General features: G+C 34.2%; 1 protein-coding gene across 1 annotated transcript in view; it reads left to right on the top strand.

Annotated features, from left to right (window-relative positions):
- LOC128991120 (dyslexia-associated protein KIAA0319-like) overlaps positions 1 to 15,840 on the top strand; it is a 45,113-nt gene extending 29,273 nt beyond the window's left edge. Inside the window, exons 10-20 of the mRNA XM_054413867.1 lie at positions 2,714 to 2,942; positions 3,791 to 3,935; positions 5,635 to 5,746; positions 6,595 to 6,743; positions 7,396 to 7,586; positions 8,585 to 8,684; positions 10,240 to 10,385; positions 11,169 to 11,337; positions 12,054 to 12,155; positions 13,098 to 13,262; positions 13,504 to 15,840. Of these exons, the coding sequence (XP_054269842.1) occupies positions 2,714 to 2,942; positions 3,791 to 3,935; positions 5,635 to 5,746; positions 6,595 to 6,743; positions 7,396 to 7,586; positions 8,585 to 8,684; positions 10,240 to 10,385; positions 11,169 to 11,337; positions 12,054 to 12,155; positions 13,098 to 13,262; positions 13,504 to 13,664 (1,669 nt within the window). The 3' untranslated portion in view covers positions 13,665 to 15,840. The remainder of the gene's footprint in view (positions 1 to 2,713; positions 2,943 to 3,790; positions 3,936 to 5,634; positions 5,747 to 6,594; positions 6,744 to 7,395; positions 7,587 to 8,584; positions 8,685 to 10,239; positions 10,386 to 11,168; positions 11,338 to 12,053; positions 12,156 to 13,097; positions 13,263 to 13,503) is intronic.
- Positions 15,841 to 16,173: the final 333 nt, after the last annotated feature.

The raw sequence follows: 16,173 nt of genomic DNA, 5'->3' as shown, positions 1-16,173 counted from the left end.
TGGCGTCCTTAACTCCTTCCCATCTTGTTGGAGGTTCTGGTGGCTTAAAGCGAAGATTTCCTATCGGTGGTGCTGCATAGGGAATTCCGAGAAACGATGAAAACTCTCTTCCACTTCGAGAAATATTGTATTTCCCCTTGATGTAACCATAGTTTGTTTTGACTATGGGAAAATCACAGGTTACTAATGAAAAATAGGTCACCAATGTTAACACATGACTCCAGGTGAACATTTTTTCACCATAAACAAAAGTTCAATCTTCAAAATTAGAAAATAATAGCTAGTCAGAAACTTTGATGAGGAACAAAATTAGGTGTGTAACATCAACATTGTATGTAGATACGTATGATTCGACACTTTTAAGTTGCCTGTTTAAACTAGTTACATTTTAAATTTTCAATTTGTGATTTTCTTAAAACATTCAGGGTTGGACATTAACTATTAACTTTTGAACTAATCTGTCTAATAACACCATTTTCATGAGTGTTTCAAAATATAACAATTTTGTAAAGGTTCTCACTTTTTAAATAATACACATGTTTTGGCTTTTTATCATTCTAGGCCTACTTTATATTATTGATGAACGGCCATCATAGTTATGTATTTTATGCAATTTGTTATGAAAATACATCTTAATGAAATATACCCCGCTGCAGGAAACCTGCAGACTAAGCAAATTTCCTTTTGCCTGATTGGATTTTCACTAAAATATTTCCTGAAAGATGTCAGATTTAACTCCAGTTTTAATGCAATTCGGTTTAACAAGTACTTAGGTTTGGTGCTACAGGTAAGGGAAGAAGCACAGCCACCTCTAATACAAGGCCGCGGCGAGCGAAAAGTGGCAACGTTGCATCCGTGTCTTGGTGCGAGGCCGTCTTACCATTACAGTGAATGGAGGAGTCGCGTACCGACGTACATAATCGCGTTTCTACTACCGTTAATTATTAGTAATTACATTGAGCTTGTTACTACAGCATGCCAAATAGATGTGATATGGCTGGATGCAAGAATAATTACAAAAGCTCAATTAAAAATGAATAATACATACAGTGTTCTAAGATTCTATGTGATACACCGCTAAGCAACAATAGCTTCCTGCTATTCATCGGTCAAATTAGACATCTTAAAACAATTCTCGTTTTTGTGTGAAACATTTTCACGAATATGAACTTAGATTTGTAAAAAAATGTAAGAATAAGACAACGATTCATGTAAATATAGACGCGAGAAGTGAGTTTTAGGTGGTAATGCCGTAATGCCTTGTTTATTTGTCTATCTTATTGATAAAAGCTGTTGTTAAGTCATTAAAATAACTTAAATAACTAGCACTTCGAAGAAATAAACCGGTGTTTCTGTTAAGTAGGCCTACTAGTAAAAAATATGTACTACACCATCTAACAATTAAAGCATCATATTCTCTGACTCCAGTCTGAATGTTGATGTGATAAAACAATTCTATTAATATTGTGGAAAGCCATATGGAGGCCTAGCTTCTGAAATCGTTTACAAAATGAAAAATGTTTTGCTTATTATGTTTGCTAAATAATTTATTCAAAGAAAATAATTTATTTATAGTCAGTATGCCTTCAAAATGAAAACTCAAATTTTGTTGTCGCTAAATAATGGTTTTCTCAGGTAGACTAAAACATAATATTCCTATTGAAAATTGAAAATTAATTTTATTCAAACAAATTGTTAGATGTTAGTCTCTACAAATCCCAAAGTCTCTACAAATATTGAAGTGGCAATAAGTTAGTCAGTCCTACTGTATTACCATTCTTGGTATAGTAGGTATATTTTGTAAAATTTAGCCCAGTCTGTCTAGTAGTTTTTACTATATTGAATAACACACATATATACAGACACCATGAGATTGTTATATAATAGTATAGATTATCAAATTAACAAAGGAAATATGTAAAGTCCATCTATTTCCACATTTATCGTACTTACAATACGATAAATGCAACCAAAAACATAATGTTAGTATTTTTAGTTTTAGACATATTGTGGTATGTTGACATTTTTCACTAAATAAAAAAACCTAGATTCTAATTTGTCTATTTTACCATACCCTAAAATCCATAAAAATATGTAATTTAAATACTTTGATTCATTGATACAGAGCAGCAATCCTCTCATTGATGTTTATAGCCTAGCACGAGTGCCGGACTCAGGTGGCGGGTGAGTGCGGCGTTGCCAGTTCGAACGTCGCGGCCTTGTATTAGAGGTGGCTATGGAAGAAGTCTTTTTTGATAAAATGTCAATAGTAGTATGAAATAAATGCATTTTTTCAAATTTGATAAAAATATATCTATGGACAACAACAACTGTTTACTTTTTTTCCATAAGAATAACATGATAATTCTTCCTGTAACCATTATTGTAAGACAACACTTCAATATACAAAACTATTTGTTTTTAAGCTCTAAACAAAAATGTTATTAAGTATTTGTGAAATATTTTGTTTTGAGCGTGAAAAGATTTAAAACACGTTTTTTATAACCCAATAATTCTAGTTCTCAAACTTGTTGATGGTGTTTTTTGCCTCTGAGAACATAAAATTTGTTTTTTAATTGATCCGTATCTAGGTATTACTCTGAGACAATAGCTTATCGCTATGTATGAATTTCGCTAATAACAAGGTCAGATCTGTTCACCAACAAACCAAACCTTGATATTAAAGACGATTAAAGTGACCTCTTTCCCGTAGGCTAACAGTGGAAGATTCTGACCATGAGAAGAACTCTACAGTAGCCAACATCACAGTACTGCAGATGCCAGATTATCCTCCAGTGGCCAATGCAGGCCAAGACGTGATACTCTACCTGCCTCACAATAATGTCACTCTCAACGGCAGTCTCAGTTCAGACGACAAGGCCATCGTCAGCTGGGAGTGGACGAAAAGCCCGTCTGACCAGGATAAAGCTGTTGACATGCAGGTTAATTCAATTGTAAAACTTTGAATTTTAAAAAACTTTATTCTCTGTTTTTCTAGAGTGTATTTTTATTTTTTCTTAATATTAAAATATTATTTTCAAAATATTGTTATACTTTGAAATGGTTTAAATAACTGTGTAAAGTAATCCTTAGTTGCTGTGGTGACTTTATGCAGGTATTTAAACCATTTTAAAGTATAAAAAATCAGTAATCCAGAGGCTACCCAACTGAAAATATTCTCCTACTGTTAAAAGAAAATATTTCTCAGTATTGTTAAAAACTATTTTGAATTTATTTATTATGATTTTGCTAGAGGAGTAGCCTACAGATCACCAAGATATACTGAAAGTAGTTTAAATACCTGTATTATCAGTAATCCTATTGGTTTTACCTTTATAACCAGTCCAACCGGTTGCAGTGGTAACTAGTTTTGGCTTGCTTTGCAGCCATCATCTGCATTTCAAGGATGGGAACATTAAAACACACACTCATTAAAAACAAACACGCGTGACTAGAACTCGACCGGCAGGAGTTTATGTTGTTGTACAACTGTTGTCATACATGTTGAGTGTTTGATTTTAATGCTTGTGGATTATGACTACCTTAAGAAGAAACGATGCTCCGACAAAATTAAAAAAAAATTCTAATGTCATTATTTATGTCTTAGTTATTAAGTGTTAGATTGTGACTCCCTCTCGATTATCTTTAACTCTGTTTTGTTGATGACTATTTTGTTATATTCTACTTATCTTGTAGAGCCAAATGAAAAATGATTCTTCGTGTAATTTTGACACCACTACACCGTTTAAGTAATGGTAAAGATTTAGTTTTTCTTTATCTTTTGCAACAGAAAACACGCACCCCTTACCTCGAGCTGTCCAATCTGGAGGAGGGGATGTACACGTTCATACTGAAAGTGACCGATGAAGCCGATCAGTCGGACACTTCAACTGTTCATGTGTTTGTCAAACCTCCCACCAACAAACCACCATCTGGTGAGTGAACCATATGCATATAAACATTTAAGCATGGTACTGTAGTTGTATGATTGAAACTCCTAAATTGTGCTGTCATAGACGTGTGTCATTATTTAATGTAGGGTAAATAATACTATTACTGAAGTTTTCCTCAATGTTCAATTGGGAAATAAAATATTATTTCATTTCCTGTTATTTTAGTTACAGAACTTTCATTAGAACTATTTGTACGAAAAATGAAATAACTATCCCGCTGATCGTGTATTCTTATTGACGGTGAGCATCACAAAATAACATAGTACAGCACTCTCCAGATTAACCGAGGTTGTTGGGACTGAGACTACCTCGGTTACCGAGAATCTCGGATGACATGGAGGTCTCTTAGATTTTGAGGTTAGGGGTTACAGTACCACATTAGGAAGTCAAAGACTTATAATGTATATAATTTAATAACAATGCATAGTGAATTTAAATGCAAAATGATAGTATTTGGTATTTTGATGGAAAATGTAATAAGGCAGTGTTATTAAGGTAAACATCAACTCAAACATGCTTACACTTCTTATATTGTCTTGTAAAACTGTACATACAGTATTATTAAATTATTCCAAGTCAACACTCTACAGGATTAAATAAAAACAGAATAAGGTGGGTCCTTATAGTTTTTAAAGTGTAAAATTAATCTTTGTTTGAGTTTAACTTGAACTGTACTTGACATGATCATGTCAATATTAAAAGATTGTAATGAAAATCGCTGTCAAAACGCTATAGGAGCTGGCAATGCCCGAGCAGAAATGCTACTGATTTTTTGACGTTCTGCAGACGACTCATCCTCCTTACCAATAGTTACCGGCCAACCTAGTACTGTGTGTGATTTTCATTTTCTAAGTTATTGTAGATCATTAGTATGTTAAAACAATATCTGTGATCATTAATTATTATATAAAGTATTAATTTGAGAAATCCCAAATTGCATATTACTTTAACTTCAACAGAAATATCATAAAAATAAAATCATTGTTTCCTGACCGTATTTAGGCCTAAAATGACCTCGGATGACCCGAGGGCTCCGATAACCAGGTCTCGGATAGTCGAGAGTGTACTGTACCTTGGTGAAAGATTACTGAGGTCTGAGAATACAATACAATTATTATAACGTTATCTGAACAGTTAAGCCGCGGTCACACTAGGCTGTTTAGCAGCCGCTACTAACCAGCCGCTGGCAATATCGCCAGCAGCCAGCTGGATCTGAAGGGTTCACATTACTGCTTGTCTTCTTATTGACAGCGAACATCACAAAATAATATAATACCTTGGTGAAAGATTACTGAGAATACGATTATATTATTTCCTGGTCTTAACAGTTAGAACAAGTGATTTAAAAAAAAAACAACAATAACAGCACACACACAATAACAATAACTAACACACAACAACACAAACAACACAAATAACAATAACTAATAACAGCAACCAAAAACGTTCTTGATAAGGAAGTAATAGTGACACAAATAATAGCATTGCCAAAAATCCAAGGAACGTTCCTGTTGTTGCAAAGTAACATAGTTTCTTACCTCTATTGACCTACAGAAGTTTTTATTAAATCCCAAGGCAAAGTTTTAATTTTTTTTTAAATCCATGTTAAAAAATCACTTTGAAACTACACAACACTTTACTCTGAATGATTCTTCTCTACCTCCGATCTTCTTGTTTTCAGCTAATGCCGGAACGAACATAACTGTCTCACTGCCTCAAACTACCGTACTATTGGATGGAAGCAAAAGTTCTGATGATATTAAAATTGTCTCTTGGAGTTGGGAAATGGTCAGGTAGGGGTTTGAATGTGTAATTTAAAAATATATTATAGCTAGGCATAGAATATTTTTGTTATGTTTAAAATGTTATGACAAATGACATGAACCATCTCCACAAATAAAAAAAATCTTTAAAAAATCAATCATCAGATCATTATTTAGTATTTTCATTATTAAGTATTTTTGTAGTGATAACTGAATAAAGTGTCAAATTATGAGCTATGTCAGTTGAAATTAGTTATAAATAAAGAAAATATGGGCATCTATATACAAACAAGTAGGGCCATTTAGAAAATAATTAAATTAAGTTTTTGTTTTTTACATGTCATTTTAATGATTTAGCTTTAATCATACTACTTGTCTAGCTTTTGCTTCTAATGTGTTTAATCCTAATTAAAATAAACTACTGTCTTCTGTTTTGTCTGCTCCATAACCATAACCTTTGGGTAATCGACTCCCCATAGAGAACTTTAGAAGATTCACTATGCTTATTGAACTCTTTTAACTAGACATTGCAACATTGTTTAAATGGTTTGGAGATGTGCAAACCTTTTAGGTTGAAGATCTAAAAATCTTATCAAAATGTTGGATTTGACATTTTCTCTCCCTCCAATGACTCCAAAGTCTCAAAATCAGTGGTCAAATATGAGAGGATATAATGGCTACCACCTCAGCGTAGTAAATAAAAATAACAATTAGTATCACTTTTACAAAATCTATTTTCCATCAAAGCGATGACGTTGACTCATATGGCATAGCCTAGATCAAAGGTGTGGTCTTAATCTCTTGAAATACTTGTCAAAAGCTCATTATTTCATAAACTCAATGTAAATACTTTAATTTTGTATACTTTCATTTAACAGTGGTCCAGGCAATGTGGAGTTCAGTGCGCACAACGAGAGTGTTACCAACGTGACCGGACTCACTAAGGGGCAGTACGTGTTCAAACTGACGGTGACGGACGGTAACGGCAACATCGCCACTAACACTGTCGGAGTCACTGTCACCCAGAGTGAGTAAATCTTGTTTCTCTTACGTGTGATTTGAGATTATAGTTTCAATCCTAGAAGCGCTATGGCCTAAGCCTTTTTCTGCCATAAACGCTAAGGGGTTGTAAAAGTTGGCTTTACTTCGTTTTAAGTTAAAATATTTGTACTAACCTACCAACATCTTACTGAGTGCGGTTATTATTTTACCTCTATCTGTAGTGTAAATCATTAGGCTAATGAACAAATTGCAGACTCTCAGGATTTCAAGGGGATTATGAAAAATCTGAGATATCAAAGATTTTAAGATATTAAGGTTCCAGTTATTGAGGTGCTTCAACTAATGGCACAGATTTCTTGATACTGGATTGTCTGTATAAATGGTCAGATAACTGAAGAACATGTAGCTACTACTCTGTGTATTACCATCCATTTTAAGATGAATATTATACTATCCATTTAAAGTTGCATCAGGAAGTAAGTTGGTCTGGTACAGCACAACGCGGGACTTTGGTCCCTGTGTCCTGGGTTCAAATCCTGTCAATCACCAATGCATTCTTATCTAATAATGCTGTGAACAATTAGGCCTAAGTAATGTGAAAATAGTTTCAATTAGAGCCTAGCGTACTAGAACGTGAAGGTGCAACAGCAAAAGTTGAAGTTGTATTTTTTCCGCAGACAGTAACTCCCCGCCCAAGGCCAATGCAGGAGGAGACCACACTGTAGAACTGCCTGTAGACGTGCTCGTACTCAACGGGTCTCAGTCCCGGGATGACCTGGCTATAGCCAAGTGGCTGTGGACCCGGGAACCCACCAGCCTCGCTATCGGCACCATCATAGCCGGCACCGACACTTCACCAACCCTCATGGTGAGTAGTTGCATTTTCAAGCAAGCCTTGAAGTAAGTAGCTATCAGTATTTTTTACTACACTAGGGCCACGAGTGAGAGTCTGCAGTTGGCAGCAGCCAATAGCAAGACTGGACTAGCGCGACGTTGCATCATTGCCCGTTCACTAATTTCCGACTTTAAATAAAATATACTAAACAATATTTTCAAATCAGCTGGTATTATTAGATTTGGCAACACCGCACTGTCCTCATTGGCTCCTTCAAAGTCACGTGGTAAATAATCTCCTCCCTCAACTGCAGACTCTCGTGGACCGTACTTGTACTGTAGGCCTACAGTTTTGATACAAAGTGACATTTGGTTCACTTCAATTAGTTTGCAATACAGCTGATTGCTCAACATTTTACATTGTCCACTAAATGCTCACTAATTATCCTCACACTGGACAACTGAACAAAACAAACTTTAGGCTATGTTTTTAATTGTATGGTTATCAACAGAAAATGGGTTGTATAAAGATTAAATTAATTCTTGCATGTAAAATGTAATAAAGGAACAAACAAACGTTTTATTAGTTAAACAATGAAGTAATTATTATTTATGAAGTTAACAGTTTGTAAATAAAGAGTATCTTAGTATTAGTAGTAGTTGAAAAGTTGTAAATTACATTGTTTGTTACGTCGCCTCAAAAATACAGCTTAGCTAAATATCCTAAACTCAATGTTGTAAGAACCTTTTTGAACACAATTATTTTGTTGTTTTCACATTCAAAACTGTTGACAAAATAATGTGCAATTGAAGATGAAAGTTTCTTTTATTAACTCAATAAAATTACTGGCAAGTCTTGTACGTCTCAAAAAATGTTTCTCGTTTAAAAAAGTGCCACTTTGCGTAAATAACTTGACTCTGGTTTATTCCCTCTAAGTTATTTGATACTCACATCCTTCATTTATACATAGTTTGAATGTATAAACCAGTACAACTTTGGTTAGGGCTTGATTCTCTTTTTTTGCCTTCCAGTTGACCAACGTTGTGGCTGGTCGTTACTTGTTCCGTCTGAGAGTTACGGATGAACAAGGAGAATGGGACGAAGACACTGTCTCTGTCATTGTTAAACCAGGTCAGCAAACCATCAATATTTATAAGGAATAACCATGTGTGTGTTTACTTTCAAAACCTAATTGATGTTTGTAATCTGTAGTATCAAGGCAACGTAAGCTTTTACATGAAGTTTAAACGAACCTTTCATTGTATTTGTTTGGCAATCCTTTCTACATTTGTGTATTTTCCTTACAAAACGATTCATTCTCTAAAATCTCTTTGTAGTTTTTGAATTTTACTGTACATTTCTTTTTCTTTCTTGTGTACACTAAAACGTGACTAATTTGTTGTCTGATATGGTAGTATAAAAAAAATTATACAGGGTCAATAAAAAGTCAAGACCCCCTTGATAGGGATTTACGTAGAAACACTTTTAGTTACCCCCCAAATCCCCCCCTTTTGGGGGGGGCACTCAAAATGTTTAAATGTTAAACCCCATTTAGTGACACTTCATTTTGAAGTGTTTACAAAAACTTAAAGAATAGTGAAAACCAGAGTTCGCTATCTCTTCTCTATCCAAAATGGTAGCCAATATTACCATTACAAACCAATTTTACCATTGATTTTCTACAATATTTGACGGGCTACCATTTCGGATAGAGAAGAGAAAGCAACCTCTAGTTTTCACCATTCTTTAAGTGTTTGTAAACCCTTTAAAATGAGGTGTCACTTGAAGGGGGTTTATATCTAAAATATTTGAGTTGCCCCCCAAATCCCCCCTTTTGGGGGGACACTCAAAAATTTCTAAATCATAAAATGAAACTTCCTGCTAAGATTGCACAACTACCAAAAGGATATCTCTGTATATTTACTTGAAAAAATATTAGAAGGGGGGTCTTGACTTTTTATTCACCCTGCATATTCTTGAAAAAACATTTTTTCAAGGCTTGTATGTTTGTTCTTAGTTAGTTTATATTAATAGTACAGTGAAAACTCACTAACTTGACAGTCAACAGGTGACAGGAAGGACGCACATAAAAAAGTTTTTTATCAGAGCATTTAGTTTCAATTGTTGAAAGTTTGACATTTCTTTGAAGGTTTGTTTACTCAATATATAAAAATATGCATGTAAGTATTTTTGTAATTATGTATTCATTTATAAAACCCCATTATGAACTTCAATGTTCTGGATAACTCAACAAAATCTGGGTCCACAAATAGTTGAGTTGAGTTAGTGAGGTTTTACTGTACCATTAACCCTTTAGAGGTGACCTCACAGAGTTTTCACATGGTAACAAATGGATAAAATATTGCATTCAATATATTCATATATATATTCAAACTGTTTGTCCATGATTTCATTACCCAAGAAAAAACTCTGTGAGTGTTCACTGTTTCAAAATCAATGTAAGGTGTGGAGGGTTAAAATATAAATTAATGAGTAAAATCCTATATTCACATAACATGAGTATATATTAGTATATAATTTTTAATACAAATAAACCTATAGAATCAGGATCGAGAATCAATATCACAGAATAATCGGAACAGGAATTGTTATTGAAAAACGGGAATCGGCCCATCCATAGTTTAATCATAACCTAGAGATAAATAAAGCTGGTATGTGTTGACAGATCCCCATCTGTACCACCTGGTAGAGTTGACTCTCAACATTGAGTCTAGTCAGCTGACCAAGTCCCGCAGTGACTCTGTTGTCATGAAGCTGGGACTGCTGCTGCGGGATGCAGCTAGTCTGGTTGTTAGAGCTCTGCAGACTGAGGTAATTGTCTGCAATATTGTGATTAAGGCCGAGGAATTGGAATATAACAATGTTGTCTTGTGACCAGTTTTTGTTGTTTTGTGTATGTAATCATGTTGTTAATTTTGTAAGGTACTTTCTCTATGTTTGTTGTTTTTATATTAAACTCTATGACGAGTTGGATTTTTGTAAACAAAAAACAATTGTGTGACAGAGTACAGTAGATGGTAGGAATCTAAATATTTAATGTAGAAGAAGAGTTAAAGATTGAAAGTGAACTGTAAAGTTTTATATCCATTACAAGCAAAATACTAGCTTAAGTGAAGGAATAATGGATAAAATGTGTCTTCCAACATTATCCGACTTATATACAGACTGTTAACATTTAAGACGGTAAATATAAGTAATAGAGTATATTACGTTACTAGTCCGTGAAATAGGTGTTCACCGTGTAAGTATGGTCGACTTGACTTTGTCTCGCGCGGGATAACCATCCTCAAAAATGTTTCAAGAAACATTTGAGGTATAAATAAAAAACACAAAATGGCCTATATCTAGCTAAAAAAAGTGTATTCTGGTTTTCGTTTTATTTTGACTCATCAAACCAGTATTCCTAAATTTATTGGTACGTGTCTAAGGGACACCCTGTACTGTATACATTTAATTTTGTGTTCTCATTGTGCTGATATTCTGTTATCTTATATGAAATTTATTACAGTACTCACCTTTTTTCTAAAATTCTAGCATGTATTATATTGGTAGATTGATTGCAAGGTTTTATTAGTCTTCTTCCTCGGTCCCCAGGCAGCAACTGGTAGAGCAGTCCTGGTGTTCTATGTGACAACCTCCCACGGCGCTCTGCCCGGTCCCTCGGTGGTTCGAACGCTGCGTAACAAGTTGGCACAAGACTCTGTGTTGTTACAGCTCAGTGTCGCCAACATCCAGACAACAGTCTGCCAAAACAATTGTTCAGGTCCGTTGGACAGTTTGTCGGGTTACTCAAAGCTGTTTTACAATGACTTACTTTTACTTTCTCCCCCTATACTTAGTATATGGAGACAGTATGGTTTCCCTCAACATTTTTTAGTTGAGTTTTGGGGGGATATACATTTTTGCTGTAATTTTTGATTCCTCTGAACCCAAAATGTAGTTTTCAAAGTGTGTCTGTGTGTGTAGATGTGTACAGAGCTACAGACTACACCTGTGGTTGGATTGTGGTGGAATTTGGTACAGTATGTGCCATGTGGGTACTAAACCATGGTATCTCCAGGCAATATTTTCATTTGTTTAATGGTGTTTCTTAATAGTAATTTTTCCATAAAAAACAATTTTGATTTAATGTGTAATGGCCCTTTGAACTCTAAACAAAATGGTACAACCACCAATGCTGTAAAAATCACAGTTGTAAAGATGTTGCAATTTTACCCATCAAATGTCACAGTTACTCCCACCACTTAGCAATTAGTTTTTGAAAAGCTAATGAGAGAATTTGTCATTGTATGAGTTTTTAAAATCTAGCACCATAACATCACAAAAATATGCCTTTTTGTGGTGGCTATTAAAGAATGTCTCTTATTTAGGAAAAAAAACTATCACATGTCAAATATATATCAAAGTTAACTTCAATAGTTTACAGCCAAACAAACACAGACTTTCCCTTATATATTTAACAGAATGTGTTTGTTGCAGGCCACGGCGTGTGTGACCAGGCCACTAGACAATGTATGTGCGAGGCTTTCTGGATGCAGGATTTGTTCCGCAAACACTTCGGGGACGGTGACTCCAACTGTGGTAAAAAATAAAAATTTTAGTATTTTTTTATCTAAGAAAAAAAATCTCAATCGTAAAACTTTATTGGTGCTAATTTAGAAATTCTTTTTAGTTCAAAATGTTGTTAAACTGAAACTCCTACCCTTCTTACTGAAAAAGGGTGTTTCTAATTTTTACCAAAACACTCCTTAGTCCTTATAAAGGTAGGCCTTAGTGTAAAGTGAAAAAACTAAATATTTTGTCAAAAACATTTTTTTTTGTTATAGTATTTACTTGTCTGTACATTTTATTTTACTTTTCAGTAATACAGTAAGGGTTATTCCCTCTAACATCCCTTTTCTAGCTGTCCTATTTAACTAATTTTTACGATGAGGTGTCATTTTAATGCTTATTACCTAGCGGAGAGACGAATGGTAACTAAAAAGGTAATTTTCTTCAGGGCCTCACCCTCTTGCGTTTGATTTATTTCTAGAGATTTATTTATTATAGTTCACTTTAAATATTTCTGACCTTTATATAAAGGTTTAATTATGAATTATAATTTAATAGCTTATCGTTCTGTTGAGTGTCTAACCACAATCAGAATTGAATGTAAACAAGAGACCAAACAGTTTATGTACGTATGTGTTTTAAAAAATATTTTTTTTTTTAATTGTGTTGTCACAGAGGTAGGTAAATCACTCTTTACAGTGTAGATCTAAAATAAAAAAGTAATTTAATTGATCGTAGGTTAGTAGTTCTATTCATCTAATGTCTTACAGCAAACCACTTAATACAGTATTTGAACATTTAAAGGGTATTGCATTATTGATTTTGCCTCAGAAACCAGTTTTGACTTTTCTCAGAATTGAACCGGCTTACCGATTGTTATGCAAACATTTTATCCACTCAGCTACCCAGCTAAGTTGTTATTTATGATTTATGCATACGATTTATGTTCTATTACTGAATCTCATTTTCCAGACTGGAGTATCCTGTACGTAGTGATTGCACTGTTCACATGTTTCGTATGTGTGGTTGGCTGTGTTTGGGGCCTCGTGTGTGTCTGCTCTAGACTCTGCCTCTGTTGCCAACGTCCTTCCAAGAGGCAGCGTTATGCCTTACTAGACAATAACGAAGACTCACGCTGTAAGATTTTAGTTACGCTTTTCTAGACAATAATGAAGATTCAAATTAAGCTGGGAAACAGGTGAAATAGTAACAGAAAATAATATAACATGAATTATATTATTATCTGTTACTATTTCACCTGTTTCCAAGTTTTTTCTGGTTATATTTATGTTGTGTGAAAATAAATGCAAGTGTCTTCAGTTAAGTACAAACAAAAGTGAAACAACTAGACTATTAGCAATGTTGAATTATGTTACAGTGCCTTTGGGGAAAGTTATGGTGTCGGAAAGCGAGTCGGACTCAGATATTTTATTCGAGAGCCGCAAACCGAACAAATTGACGAACGGAGATGCCCGCAACGGGGTGAAGAACAATCGACCAATGACAGGGTTCAAGATGGAGAGGAGAGTAAAGACCTAACTATTTGTGATACAAATTTTTAATGTGATGGAAGTAGTTTTAAGCCTAAGAATATTTATTGACTTGTTTAACAGTACTCTCTTTCAAAAGGATGCACAATAATGTTTTAACTTGTTTTTCATCTACTTATTAAAAGATAGTATTTTAATTTTATACTGAGTTGGTAGGCTGGTACGATTTATTTATTCCAAAAAGGAATAAAATAATTATTGGTAAATCCATTTAAAATTTCACTTTTAGCTTGTTTTACCTTGGTCGTTAAGCTAGAGCTCGGGCCAAAACAAGTCACTTGAAGCCCTTGTCATCAAATTATTTTTAGTTTTTAATAATGGTTGTTACTGAGAGATTAATTCAAACCATCAATTATTAATATTTAGTGACTTTAATGAACTAATCATTACAACAATTTCTTTTTATCAAAAGGCGTGGTAGTTTTTCTAGTGATTTAGGCTGACAAGGTGAATGTCGTGCGGGTGTTATAGGCACTGATCTCCCTTGCTGGATTTGGCCGCCAGGATAACACATTGTGTATTAATTGGTGTTGAGAAATGCAGCCGTAATAGAACAGCTAGAATAACCTGCACACAAGATTAGGTTAGATCAATTGGACAGAGATATTGATTGTAAAACGTGTGTATTTTGTTCAACTTCAGTTAGCTGTGACTTAAAATAGGGAAGATAACCAAACTGACGTAAAAATAGTTACCTACAAAAGAACAAGGCCCCACTAGAAAAACAGGCCATGCTGCAGCGCAGGCAGCACAATAATATGTCACAGTGGTGAATAGTTGTACTAAAATATTGCTGTTAAAATTTGACAAACCGAGCTCATTTACCTAAAACATATGGTATATGGCAGTGAATCTATCGGGGTAGCAGATTTTTATCTCCTTGGGCAAAAATGACGTCATAAACCAGGGGGTAAAATTCCGGCCACAAACTTGAGTTGCACAACATCAGTTCGATGGATTAAAGGTGGAAATTAATTTATATTTTCACGGTTGTGAATATAATCAGAAAACACCAAATTATAAAAACCTAGAGTGGCCCGGATTTTTTAGTGGCCCCTGGCATATAGAATTAAGTGAGAATGATTAATTTTATTTTTTAGTTTTATTTTAATAGTAAACATTTTATTATTAAGTAGCTTATCTTAATTTATTTGTAACTTTAACTAAACAAACAGGTTTTGAATTTTAATTTTAATATTCGAGTTTTGGGATTTGACTTTTGGGGCCAACTGCTGGTTAATATGTATATTATACAAACATTTGGGTTTCCTTGCAGTTTAGTCAACACAATAATCGGTCGAATACTTTGTACCGGATGCCTACAACTACATTTTACAACAGGTATTTCGATCACCTTTCTCAGTACAAACCATAAATAGCTCACGACCCCTGAAGGAAGGGCCTGAAGAAACAAAAAGGCATATTGTGCTATCATTCAACAGAAACTAAATAAATTGTTTTTTCACGGTTGTATAATAAATCGTTTAAGAAATGTCCAACCAATTATAATTTTAATGAGATACTCAGTTTATTATACATACATATTAAAAAACAGTTGGTCCCAAACCGAAATCCCGAATATCGAAATTAAACAGTGAAACCTGTTTACTTAGTTGAGATTACAAATAGGCTACTTAATAATAAAATGTTTACTATTAAATTAAAACTGACGAAAAGACTTCCAAATCCGCAGGGGTAAAATTTCACCTTCAACAGTCATAGTGACGTCAGCTTTGCTCAGGGGGATGAAATTCCGGGGACCCAATCTGTCCAAAAGTGTGACGTCATGGATCCTGTGCAGCATGGCCTGTTTTTCTAGTGGAGCCTTGCCAAAACTTAAGAGGAGTGACATCTATGTTTAAGTAATTAGTTTATATGATGGATAACACTCTGGACGTGTAGTATTTTTACATCTTAAAAGTATTATATTATTTATATCACAATATTTGTGTCCTTGGTAAGTTTTATTGCATTTATATTTTGTTTGTTTCACCTTAGTTAAGATTTGTATTAATTTGAATACAATATATCAACTGTGCTAGTCATGACATACCAGGTGTATTTTGCTGTAGCCTACTTACGGTAACCAACGAATGGTGTGTGATTCATTTACATTATGTAAACTATGTATATAAATTATTGATTTGTAATAAATGTGATGTATATATGGCTAAAATGTGTTTTGTTTCACCACAAATATTTTTCATTTAAGTCTACTAGTGAAGGTCTCTAGACCTAGATCGGCTTGACTCCATATGCAAACAAATACAGTAAACCCTAATTTTTCATTGACAAGCCTGTGGATCCCAACAGCTGAAGAAGAACTTCACCAAGGAAAAAGCAATGAATAGACAGTAGTGAGTGATGTGTCAAAACCGAATCTCAAATCTCAAAACCATCAAAACTTTGGAAAAGTTTCGGTTTTGAGATTCGAGATTCAAAAGTTTTGAAATTTTGCTGACATATTTTGCGTCATTATTATTGTCTCTAACACTGTT

This window comes from Macrosteles quadrilineatus, unplaced genomic scaffold (assembly GCF_028750875.1).
Source record: "Macrosteles quadrilineatus isolate MER2022 unplaced genomic scaffold, UCM_ALF_1.0 Scaffold_3__2_contigs__length_128488019, whole genome shotgun sequence".
NCBI classification, from domain to species: domain Eukaryota; kingdom Metazoa; phylum Arthropoda; class Insecta; order Hemiptera; family Cicadellidae; genus Macrosteles; species Macrosteles quadrilineatus.
The sequence above is the reverse complement of the archived record's forward strand: the minus strand, read 5'-3'. Positions and strand labels throughout refer to the sequence as shown.